This window comes from Athene cunicularia (genome assembly GCF_003259725.1).
Source record: "Athene cunicularia isolate RWA chromosome 7 unlocalized genomic scaffold, athCun1 chr7_part1, whole genome shotgun sequence".
Lineage (NCBI taxonomy): Eukaryota > Metazoa > Chordata > Aves > Strigiformes > Strigidae > Athene > Athene cunicularia.
In genome coordinates this window covers 16,606,183-16,619,667 of record NW_020799107.1, presented here as the reverse complement: position 1 = coordinate 16,619,667, position 13,485 = coordinate 16,606,183, and the positions used below count along the sequence as shown (strand labels likewise).

At 35.8% G+C, this 13,485-nt stretch overlaps 1 protein-coding gene across 8 annotated transcripts in view; it reads right to left on the bottom strand.

Moving 5' to 3' along the window:
• Positions 1-13,485, bottom strand: part of LRP2 (LDL receptor related protein 2) — a 127,949-nt gene that overhangs the window by 48,958 nt on the left and 65,506 nt on the right. For all 8 annotated transcript variants that reach the window (XM_026852697.1, XM_026852700.1, XM_026852699.1 and 5 more), the window contains 9 exons: positions 10,429-10,595; positions 8,445-8,588; positions 7,405-7,514; positions 6,100-6,277; positions 5,547-5,760; positions 3,576-3,815; positions 3,253-3,441; positions 1,231-2,151; positions 541-706 (listed from right to left, as the gene is read on the bottom strand). In XM_026852697.1, the coding sequence (XP_026708498.1) occupies positions 541-706; positions 1,231-2,151; positions 3,253-3,441; positions 3,576-3,815; positions 5,547-5,760; positions 6,100-6,277; positions 7,405-7,514; positions 8,445-8,588; positions 10,429-10,595 (2,329 nt within the window). The remainder of the gene's footprint in view (positions 1-540; positions 707-1,230; positions 2,152-3,252; positions 3,442-3,575; positions 3,816-5,546; positions 5,761-6,099; positions 6,278-7,404; positions 7,515-8,444; positions 8,589-10,428; positions 10,596-13,485) is intronic.

Here is a 13,485-nt window from a genome sequence, read left to right as displayed (position 1 = left end):
AATTAGTAATGAAATTAGAAATACAGCATAATACAGTGATGTCCCCAGCCTCTCAGGGAGTGTTTTGATACTGAAACAAGAATTCTTCTGAGGCACTCAAAATACAACAGAAGGGAAAGATCATATGAGACTCTAGAGATCTCTTGACAGCACCACCTGATTATCATGATATGATACTCTTGAAGAAATCTTGTTTTCAACAAATACCCTTTGTTTTTCTGCTTTACACAGCAAAATGAGGATGGCTCCTTTCTTGACAAACACCTGCTTTGAACATCATTCTCATTTACCTCCAGTACCTGGCTCCCACCCTCACTAAGTGGAGCCAGACACACTACACTTTCATCAATATTCTAAGAATCTCTGAAGAAAATTTAAATCTCTGAGGCTGAGATCAGCTTAGAAAACTTAAATCTAAAGAGTTAGATCTAGGACAGTTATGCACAGCTGGAACTTATTGCTCAGAACAGGAAGTATCTGTCAGTCTAACTTGTAGTTTCACCTGCAGTCAAAATAAAGCATACAAAGTGCAACACATACCCTCTGCAAGGATCTAATACAACAGCTCTTGGGCGCGGAACCCGGGCAATCACTGTGCGGTTAGATCCATCCACAGCCATTGAGCTGATAGTCTGATTGAGGTAGTCACTGTAGTAAACTCTGTTGTTGATCCAGTCAAAGGCTATGCCATCTGGAGTCCCCAGGTCTTAAGACGAAAGCAAACACACACATACTCAGTATGGTTTCCTGAGATATTGCAATACTCTTTACCTATTATAATGTGGCAACACCAAATAGCTCTTTGAAATGCCATTGGTATTAATGCAAATCTGTCCATTTAAAAATCTGAAGAACTAATACTTAGGACTCAGGCAGTCCAGTGTATGCAGCAGGGTTCAAAGACCTTTTCCTCACATAGATCTAAGTACTGGTTGCTATTCTCCAAGTAGCAGGAATCATCCCTCACTCCATAATATTAATTTATTACATATACTTTTATACATATAATAATATGTACAGAGTTTTATATTTCCATTTAACTGATCAAGATGAAATAATCTCAGAAGAGGAAAAAAATGAGAAGAGTTAAAAGCAGCATTTCATCAGATATCTTAACTAAATAGTCTACCTTTCCATTAGCACAAAAATACCCACTGAACTAGTGCTAAGTGCTACAGTCCATTTTTTTTCAATACCCAATTACTTTGTGTCGCATTTCAGTGCACTTACCAGATGCAACTACTGTTGGAGAGCCAATTCCCGAGTAAATACTAACATAACTGATTCTTCCTGACCCTGAAGGATAACTCTGTGTAAAATATATTCGGTTGTTTATGCTGTCAAAATCCAGGGCCACTGCAGTTCTTAACACATTGACTGTGCGGAAGGGAGGACTGTGATTTTCAGGATCTAGGTGGATACTTCTGAGGGCATTCTCAAGAGCAAAAATCAGGTAATCGTCAGTTGAAATGGAACATCTCTTGCCATCACTGCCTAGCGTTCCAAAGGCACAACCACATTTGGGTGTCTGCACGTCAGGCAGGGCAAAACACAGATGAGAACAGCCTCCATTGTTGTCCAAACAAGGATTGTTGTTGACATCAAGGGGTGAACGTGACTGGAAATGACTGTTGTAAATGGTAACATCCCTTAGCCAATTAATGTTGTCTCGTATTACTGTTGGCTGATCAGTATTGCCTGGCTCCTTGCTGGCTTGGAAGACTTTTTTCAGGTTCCGATCCACCCAGATAATAGAATTTCCAAAGACAGTGATACCATAGGGAGTTGGATAGCGACTGCCATAACGTACAATTTCAACATCACCACCATCAGGCTGAATTCTTGCAATCATATCCAAGGAATCATCCACCCAGTAAATGTAGCCATTGCTGTGATCTATGGCCAACCCACGAGGTGTGACAATGCCCTCGGACACAAGAACTGTTCTGTTGGTGCAGTCAAGAAATGCACGTTCGATCTTCGGATTTTGCCCATAATCTGCCCAGAACAGGTATCTGTTTTTTGGGTCGACTACTATGTGCCTTGGCATATCTATGGTAGTTTTAAGGAGAACACGGCGATAAGTTGTGTTTAAACGCAAAACTTCTATAAAAGTCTCTGTCAAAAATGCATTTGTAAAATAAAGATTTCCTGTATTTAAAGAAAAAAAAAAAAAAAGAAAAAACAAAGCAGAAAAAAACAATACAGAAAGTTAATATATAGCATCAACATCTGAAAAACGCAATCTGATAAAATACTAAAATATAAAATGAATATCCATAAACATCTTAGTAGTCGGAAGCATAAAATACTTGCCTACACTTTGAAGAATTAGAAGACACCCAAACTGATAATAGTCAATTAATTTCTAAATTCTCATTTAGAAGATCAAGATCAAAAGTGCATTAACTACAGTTGTTCATTAGGTGTACTACTTCTTTTTTTTAATCTAAGCCTTTGGCTTGCCCTTCCATACTCTTATTCCTTTACTTTTTACAACACACAACTATAAAAATCAATGTTGCAGTGCATAGCACTGTATACAGTAACTAAATTAAGTGTATATAGCAGATGACTACTCTAAAACTTATCCCAACAAGCCAATCAATCAACAGAAGAACTTTTGCAAAACATACATATAGTATGTATACATATAAAATAAAGGTATTAATGGCAACAGTCAGACACTTAAGAGTTGATGAACACTTTCTGAAGAGTTAATATTTTAATTAATCTCTGATATGTTTAAATGGGACCAGGAAGTGCAAGTGGGGAGATTAAAGTTCAAAGATAAAGTATTTATTTTGTCTTCTTTACTTTCCATTATAATTTATAGGATTTGTACATAGCAATCTGAGGGTAGATGAAGGGTCCTTCTTTCTTATTAACATTGTCATCAGACAATGTTTTTACACTCTTCTCTGTTACTACCATAGTGAAAAACATGTAAAGTATAGTAGTACACTGGATAACAGCTACTTATGAAGACACAGACAAGAGACACCTAAGACAAATATGAAAGCATCACGAGAGGAAAAGTGCAATACATGTGCTGTGATAAACTTTATTTTTGCACATATATACAAACATAGGAGACATTCACTACTTTCTCGTTTTAAAGTCAGTCTACAGACATACAAATTAGATTCACAGGACTTCCATTCAAAATATTCCACTAGGATCTGCTTATGTTAGTCTAAAAATTTTTCAATCTGTAAAGAATAACGTTCTTCTAAATTCAACTATGCTTACCTGCTACCCAGTCAATTGCAATGCCACGGATTCCATTTCGTCCTATTCCATTTGTAACAACATTTCTAAAAAAAGAACCATCAGGTTTAATTTTACGTATTGCATTCTGAGAAGAAATTGTGCTACTGAAGTCACACCAGTATATGAAACCAGAAGGCATGTGAACATCCACGTGAAGTGCATTTCGTCCTGAAATATTTTGAAAAGTAATAATTATTTATTTTTCATATAAATTAACTTACTTGAAACACCTGATATGCCAGCAAGAAATGCCAAAATACTAGGCATTATAAGGCTTTTTTCCTACTATAATACTCACATACCTCTTCCTGCCAGTGGTACCATGGCTTCAGAGTGATCAGATGTCTCTAAACTAAATCCTTTAATTGCAGAAAGCATAGAAACAATTACAAATGAACTGTACGGGGAACAGGTTCTGTTATCAGGATTTAGCTGAAAGCCAGTAGCACAAGCACAGGAGAATAATCCCCCAGGTACAGGCAGGCAAAGCTGCTGGCAAACTCCAATATTATTACTGCAGCCATTTGAGGAACCAGCAGAATCTGTGAAAGACACACATGGCAAGACAAAAATCTGAACTTCACAAATTCCCAAGGATATATAACCAAATTCATATACTTGCAATAGTATTAAAATACAGCTGACAAAAATAAAGATCTTAATCACTGTACATTTTAGCCCATAAGTGTTAGCAATTAATTTGCTGGTTTCTTTTTATCTAAGATCAATTTATCTGAGGTCAAAAATCAGACTAAATCAATTATTTAGTCAATATCACATTGATAACATTTTAGTAAAACTATAGGCTGTTCAGAAATTAATTTCTGTTTTGTAATTTTTATTGTATATGTTTCAGGAATAGTACCTTCTCGACTGGCGTACTGTTATATATTTTTGAAAAGTTCATGTTATGAACTTTCATGCTGTATAATTAAATTATAATATAAACTGCGTTTTTGACAAATTTTGGAGGTTTGAAATTCAGATGTCAAAACAGCAATTTCGACAGATCTACTTCTACAAGTTCAAACTTGGATGTAATGCAGCGCAAGCTGCTCGAAACGTCAATGAGGTATATGGCCAGGGAAGTGTTAACAAACGGACAGTGCGACTTTGGTTCCAAAAATTTCGACATGGCGATTTCGACCTTGAAGATCAAGAAGGTCGCAGATGTCCTTCTGCTATTGACGATGATGAACTGAAGGCTCTGGTGGACACAGATACATGCACAGCTCTTTGAGAACTTGCAAAAGAACTCGGGGTAAGCATATCAACTGTTTCTGAGCATCTGAAGAAGATTGGAAAGTCAAAGAAGCTCGACAAATGCGTGCCACATGAATTGAATTAGAATCACAGCAGTCGCCATTTTGAAGTATTGTTGGTGCTTCTTTTTCGCAACCAAAACGACCCGTTTCTCAACCGTATTGTGATGTGCGATGAGAAATGGATGCTATATGATAACTGGCGATGATCGGCTCAGTGGTTGGACTGCAATGAAGCTCCGCAGCACTTCCTAAAGCCAAATCTGCACCAAAAGAAGGTCATGCTGACTGTCTGGTGGTCTGCTGCTGGTTTAATCCATCACAGCTACTGAATCCGGGTGAAACGATCACAGCGGAGAAGTACGTCCAGAAAAATCAATGAAATGCACCAGAAACTTCAACAGCTGCACCCAAATGGTCAACAGAAAGGGTCCAATCCTTCTCCACGATAACACGCAACCACACATTGCACTTTCAATGTTGCAACGGTTGAACAAACTGGGCTATAAAACTCTGTCTCATCCACCATACTCACCAGACCTCAAGCCCGCCGACTCACTTCTTCAAGCATCTCGACAGCTTCCTGTGTGGGAGACGCTTCAGAAACCAAGGCGAGGCCAAAACTGCCTTCGATGACTTCATCGCCTCCAGAAGTCCATAATTTTATGCAACCGGAATAAATATGCTTGTTTCTTGTTGGCAAAAATGTGTTGATTCTAATGGTTTTTATTTCAATTAATAAATTTTATTCTGAGCTGACATATGCCACTTCAAACATACAGGTTGAAATTGGCAATTAATTTCCAAACAGCCCAAACACACGTGCCAATTAGATGCTTTAACTGTAAGGCAGAATATCTCTTTACACAAACCAGGTAAAGTGCTTCTGACACTTTTCCTGAAAGCCTAAATCAAACCTTTTCCTTTGAAAGAGCATGCATTCTGTTCCTGAGGGAAGCTCAAGTCTCCACAAGGTGGATATCCTGAAACACCTCTTTAGCAGATACTCACTGTCTCTGTAATATACACGTAGGCACTTCAGTCTTGGGACATTATCTCTCAGTACCACTTTGTTTGCTCCAGTGGACTTGTCAACTCGTTCAATAACTTCATAATCTCGATCAGTATAGTACAGAAAGGTATCATACACAGCAATTCCCCATGGATGAGAAAGATGAACCACCAGAGTCACACGATTTGTACCATCCACATTGCCTTTCTCAATCTAAGAAATCAGTTTAAAGCTTAATATTACATTTTTTATAATAAAAGTTCAAGGTTACAATACAAAATTAAAAGGCAATATATGCTGCCAAAAACTCTTCATGCATGAGATCTTTATGTACAAGGCAGGCAGGAAAGGGTCAGCAGGATGCCAATAATGATTTTTGGATTTTTATTCAAATTCATCATATATTTTTAATGGTAATTAGTAACAACAGTTATTTGGATTTTGCTCAATCTGGCAGCTCCCAGTAATTGAATTACTCATGTGAGTAATTACCACAGATGCAAAGATAGGGGAACAGGTAAAATATCTATTCTTAAAAAAAATATCTCTTACCACTCCTGTGCTTGTGACAGCCCAGTACAATTTTTGTTCCTTAATGTCAATGGTAATGAACTCTACATGGTCCAGGTTGCCAGTAAAGAGAGTTTGTATGCCTGATCCATCCATGTTTGCACTGGCAATCTTTGCTGGGACTCCAGTGTCAGTTCCTTGATCTGTCCAGTAAAGCTTCCTGTAACACACATTATCACATCTGTTCGCAAAGCTGGTAACAGACATCAACGATATGCTCAAGAGTCAGTTGAGCATATGCTTAAATCCATCTCCTTCATCACCCAAATACTTCAGTACATGCTGAACAGAGATTACTTTGAACTAGGTCACAATGAAAAAGAGATCTTGCTTGAAAAAAGAGAAAAAATCTTGTTCTGTTAAAAAAGAAAAATGCCTGTTTCTCTCGGAAAAGAGAACAATGTCTGTTAAGTAATTTTTAGAAATCTATAACCTCCCCTCTATCATCCCACAACACTGTCAGCAAGTAAACTCAGTAGACTATTAGGACAAGAAAGCAGAATAGTAATTTAAAAATTTTTTTTTCCACACATGGCTGCAAGGTTTCAGCAGTGAGTTTGGTTCCAATTTGGAATTAAAACTACAAGTTAAAAAATCTATGAAACAGAATTCCATTATCTGGCTCTGGGGAATATGTGCACCACTTTGGCCTCAGTTGCTAAAGAACACCTAGGGCACATGGCTGCCAGATTCACAGCTAGGGACAAAAAGTCAGGCATCAATTCATCTGAAAACCTGCCAAGTCACCAGCATATGAGCTGTCTCATTATTAATATGGTCCTATGGAACACTTATATTTTTTTTTAAAGGCATCATATTGCAATTTTGAGTACTCTGTTGGAAAAGAGCAAATTACAGCTTTTTCGGGGAGAAAGTAGTAAAATCATATTTAGTGCTATGCTATTTAACATGTGACAGTCTTCCCATGTAGTGTGTCTTTCTACTATAGATAGCCTCAAGAGAGACATCACAAGACATTATAAAGAAAGACTAGAGTTCTGTTTACTCTGGGTTGCCATTTTTTTCACAATCATAATATTCTGAGATCCTTTTTATTTAAAAAAATACCATATAAGTATATGGTAAATTAAGGAGAATGAACATCTATGCAACAATTTATGAAGCCATGAAATTATTTTCTAGGGCTTAAAAAAGGTAAATAAATTCTGCACAAATACAAAAAAAATAAAACCATGTCAAATCCAGGATGGAAGCTGAAGACTAAAAATCAAGAAAAATGTGTAAAATAGAGTCATGTGCAAAACAACAGTAATTTTGGAAATTTACCCTCTTGCTGGATCAACTGTCAAACCAATCGGTGTGCCAGCTCCCAGAGAGGTGCCATCATTGGTAATCAGTGTTTTCCTGTACATTACATCACCATGCAGCTTCAGGACCTATGAAAACATCGAACTCATCAGAGCATGTAATACAGAATTTATGATAGATTTTCAAATTAAAGGAAGGAAGCCTAAATCGACAGGGAGCTGAAATTGCAGAAGACTCTCTCAAATACTATGAAGAGAAAGCACATTTTTCTGTACTTTAACCATCTCCCTTCTCTAACATGCACCACTTGAATGAGCTGCTTGCAGCTCAGAACCTGCCTGTGTTAACAACTAAGCATCCTAGGTATAAAAATAGTTAATCCTTCAGCTTCCATAAGATCTTGAAATATTACAGGTTGAACAGGTTGATGAAATGCTGATTTAGAAAGCATTCCATTTTATTTGCTTAAATTAGTTGCCTTTTAATTTAATAGTATGTATTCATATTTTGAAACAAGAACATTAGTGACCGGGCTTATTCACAGTAATTTCTGTATTATTAAATATTGCTTATCCTCTATTTCCCTATACTAAGTAGCATTTTTATCCTTCACACACCATCAGACTGCTAGCCTCCAAAAAGCTACATAATATGGTACCAAAGCATTCGGGAGTGGATCTTATTGCATTTGATAGCAATATTCCTTTACTGTGAGATGCACTGCATTGGGATAATAATAATAATAACAACTCTAGTGATCAGAGAGGTTGTATGTCAAACAAAAGAAGCCTAATGATTTGAAGGGGGGAAGGCAGAGGGGAAATCTATGCACAGATAAAGTTCCCAGGATATACAGCGCTTGCAATCTTTTTGACTATGCTCACATTTCAGTTTATATCTTCAAGTTTGTTTAAATTATTTTTCTACAGATTGTTTGCATTTTAAAATAAATCTGATTTCAGTTTTCCACTAAAAAACATATTACTAATTTCACTGTGTATACATTGCAGTGAAAATTCTAGGCTCTTACTTTCTAACTGTCCCTCTCAAATAACTACCTCAATTGACTGTGTCCCTGGGTTACTGTAGTACAGGTTTGCAGATATCCAGTCCAATGCCAGACCAATAGGAGCACCAATAACAGCTGCTGGAGCAAAAACTGTCCTGTTGGCTCCATCTGACCTCACTCTGTGAATTTCACCCTTGGGAAAAAAGATCACAAAAGTGAAAAAATGTCAAGAACAGAAACACCATTCTATTCCAACTACATGAGCACTTACTTTTTATTTCAATCTTTTCTTAGCAAAATGAATATCCAGTAGAGGGAAATGTATTTGTATATGGTCAATGCATAAACATGGTGAAAATATTATTGTAAATCATAATTATCTAGTGTGGAGAGGCATTACTGTTCACCAACCAAAACCTGGTTGACAGAAATAAAACTACTATATTTTATAAGGTTGAACTGTATATATTTAACCTATATACAGTCACACTTCTGTAATTTATATTTCATTATCTAAAGATTTTTACCAGAATACCCCAGTTAACCACCTAAAATATACCTGAAATCTAGTAAAGGAAAATAGTGTTCTCTCCATGCATAAATATTTAAGAACCATCACATTTTTAGTAAGCTGTAATAGCAAGAATCGACTAAGATTATCCTTGCAGGTTTCTTCGTAAGGGTAACTCTTGAAATGGTAACTTACAACTTACAGCTCAAGACCCAGCTGAAATACAGCACTCATCTGCACTCAACTTGCAGAGCCACCTGGTATCTCATTTGTCAGCACTGTTAAAGGATGTATCAGATCATGACCTACAGAACTGTTCAACCTCTTGTGAATGTCAGCTGTATCTGCTGGCTGAGATCTGTCAAAAGCATCTTTCCAGACTGCATGGCAGTTCAAATAGATTCCTGAGTATTTATCTAGTTCCTTGAGCAAAGGTATGCTTAAATAGGTCTTTTTAAATACTTCAATGGAACTAAGTATTCTAACTTTAAAGAATAAATAAATAATTAAATAAATTATGAGTGACACAGAAAAGGCTTTAAAATGAGTGACTTTTAAACTTATTTTTACTTCAAACCTTCAAAATGTAAGGGAACTGGACAGGGAAAAAAACCCATAAATCTTGTGTTAAAGAAAGGTAACAAGTTAATATGAATTGTTTCTGTAAAACACAACTATGGAAGCCTCCTTATATACAATTACACTTTTCCAGGACCTAAGCACTGTTTTTCTTGAAAAAATAATTGCTTTTAAGTTTCCAAGAGTGAACACATTGCTGCATCAGCAGTTTCCCTACCACATACATCTCCCAGACTGTCACAGGTTTGTTTCCATCCTGCAAAAATTGGGAATTTTTTGTGGTGTCAGCTTTAAGGAACACATTTTTTCTTAGTTCAAGACAAGCATTAAAAATGCTTAGCCAAACAATTATAATCAACTATTAAAAACTAGTTCAAATTATTTTTTAGATTTATAAGCTCCATATGGGCCACCTGGAAATTGTTGTGACTTTGTAACCATTTTCTTCTATTTAAAGAAAAAGATGACTCCCTACTATGTGACTTCACTAAGTGCTCAGACTAGATGCATGTATTTTCATTCTAATTTTTAGTGCTACTGTGTTCAATGTACAGCTCCCATGGAGAAGTGTTCTGGCTGTGTTTAAGACCTAAGTCAAGAGATAGGAGAAAGAGTGGACTAGAGCAAATGGGGGCTGAGAGTACTGTTCTGTCAGTGCTTTCTAATATTTCATGTTCATGTGCCTGGCTGAAGCAGAAATAGCATTGATCAAATATTTCAGTTGACAAAGATGAAATCTAATTTACAAAAGAGATGAAGCTTTATCTTATAATAGGGGGAAAAAAAAAAACCCGGAACACAGAAAAAACCCTCTTTCATTCCTTTCCATTATATTTATTAAAATTCTTACCTGCAATGCAAATATAATATTTCAGTCAAAAACATTATTTTAAAATTAAACATCTTATTTTAGTGCACACTTTGAACACAAATACTAACTTACCGGATTTTCAACCCAATAAATCATCTGTTCGGAGTCATCAAAGTCAACATCAACACCATTCTGAACTCCTGCTATTGGAACCATAGCATCATTTGTTTTCTCCTCAGGATTCAGAGAAATTCCATAAATTATATTATCTCTCACAGCAATAAGGAAAGGGTGTTCAACTGTGAAAACATATAATGTAATTCAGAGTTCTTTCTGATCACAAAAATGGCACTATGATATGCTTCCCCTCTCCCACCCAAAAGTTCCTTGATGCTGAGAATGGCTAAATGTCACCAGTGATGTTTTGAAAACACTTACCTATAAGTTTTTCCCCTCACTAGGAGTGAGGTTATCCATTATTTTAATTATTGTAACATTTAAAGTTTCGGTCCTGTGCAATCACAATGCATGTGCAAGCAAATTCTGAGAAGGAGGAATTAAATAAAGCAGGATCATTCATTGCTGGCCAAGGGAAGAATATTCACGCAGCTGCTCTGAGCAACTTTTTCAAATCTCAGAGTGGCAACCAGCAGGACAAATCTCTGAGGGCTCTCCAGGCCATGCCTGAGATGGGTTCTAACGCCTAATGAGAAGAACTCACAAGCAAAGTACAATGTCACAGCAGCAATTGCTCATCTTTATTATTAAATATAACTGCAGTACTGTGATTTTTTGTTTTATCTCCAAGGGAGTAGACACACTCTGTATATTTACTTTTAGGTAAACTTGGACCCTTATGCTTAAATGTTATTAACAAAGGACACCTAGTCAAATGATCTGAGAAAATGCACTGGAGAACTGTAGAGTGTGAGTCAGCATCTTCATTACTCATCTACTAGGAAGCAGGGAAAGAGAACCTCCTGAACACCAATTCCCCTCTTTGTGCTTTTGCCTTTGGAGAACAAATTATAGACTCTTTTCTCCATAGGCACAAGCTGTTAGGAAACTGAGCTGCTGTTGCGCAGAAGGTAGTGTAACCCATTTCCTCTTATAGATCAAAGACTTGTTTTGTTTTGATTTTCTTTACTGGCTGCTTAATACATTTATATAAATTTTGCAGTGAAAATTTTGACATGAAAAACCACAAACCACAGCATCATTGCACATCTCAAAAATTATTCTCCATACATATCTCTGGCAAGCTGGAACTATTTCTTAAACTTGACATAAGCTTAGATATCATTTGTCTCAGCACAAAAATCGCATTTTGGCAAATAACTGCCTGAAGGCATATCTCTGCCTGCGAAATTCTTGTACTTCTTCCATTTTTTTTTTTCCCCTAAGAATGTGGCATGCCAGAGTTGTTCTATAAAACATTTGAAAAGAACAGTTAAATTCATGTGAAATTGTTCCAATCCATAAAAGACCCTGGAGTCATCATTCCCTTTCTAACTCTAAACATTACAACACTAGTGAATCTTGCTGAAATACAGATATGTGAATTCTCTAGGCTAGACTGTTTGCATTTTACAAGTTCAACAGTCTCATTTAAACCAATTATATTCTACAGAAAATTTTTTTCTGATTGCTTCATTTAATTTTAAGACCTATGCAAATGATTATTCCTCATTTGTATAATGGACAACAGAGCAAATTTGCTGAGCTATACAGATCTAAAATCTGTATAGTTTCATCAGACATTAATATAACTTCTGCAATTTTTAAACTTAACACAGGTTTACATGAGAAATAATAATCCGTATAAAAATCATGTACTGTTATATTAAATATGCAAATTTACCATATTAATAAAGATTTTAATATACACAGTCCTTACTTTGTTTCTGTGCCAGCTTGCTACATTACCATATTTAACATCAACCCAAAATGCAACTTAAAGTAAAATAAGTGCAAAGGCAATCTTATAATATTAGCATTCTTCATCTTAAGTAAAACTAGAAATAGTGCAATCCTAGAATCAATGCCTTTCCATCAACATGAAGTTAGCAGCATTTAATATGCCAACTAGGCAGAAATGAGCAATATCATTGTTTTGTAGAGACCCCAGCAACAAAGTGCATATAGCTCAGTTTAATATTTCGTCTGAAAGTTTGTGCTGGCCTATTAAAGTAAAGAATGACAGCAAGGATAAGGATAATAGTAAATATTAGAAAAGAAATAGCAATGCCTATTTCTTTGTAATCATCAGCAATAATTAAAATATTTTACCATGAAAGGAATCAGCATATTTTTAAGTAACTTTTTCTGATGTGTTGACCTTCAGCAAATGCATTTTAAAAAATTCCCAGAATATATAGATGTTTTTTACATACAATTTTAAATGTATAAATTCAATCTAAAAAGAAAAAATAAGCCCATAGTTTAAAAGAATTGTGCTTCACAGAAGGATATTTCTATTACTTTCTTACACAATTTATATTGAGTAATTAGGTAATTTATAAAAGCGTCAGATCTGTACCTAAGTAGACACAGGGAACTTTGCAACACGTGGGAAATAAAGATAAGAACTATGAATAGCTCGATTCAGTGGCAGAACCTCTACACATGCATGTGCTTCATCACTGCCATGTTCCACTTCTTTCATCATACTTCCATCATACTCCCTCCATAAGGCCGCACATACTAAAACCAGTACAGGTTTCTAGAAGAAACTCTCTTTTTAAGAGATTAAAGAAACTTGCACTTCATTTCAGATTGTATGAATTGGTAATGCTCTTACTGCTAAGAAAAACATGAATGCAATACAGCTCTTTATAGAACACACTTCTAAGTATCAAGCAGGAAAAGAGTGCGATCCGACTTTCAAAATGTACATAGCTTTAAAAGAAAAGGGTCTAGACAAGACCTGACAAGAGATTTCTAGTGTTAGCTCATCCCACAGATAATTTCTACTTAAATTTCAATGATTTGAAGCTTCCTTATTAGGAAAGCACCAAAGCACACTTTATATCTGTACAACTCATGGAAAAATTAATAATGAAAGTTTCATCTGACAAAATTAATCTGGTCAAAATTCTGGTCAACTTGCCAGTAATTAGAATTTTTTTTTTTAAATTATTTTGTTAAAATATTTTTACAGATCATTGAGGTCTGTGGACTGTTCAAAGA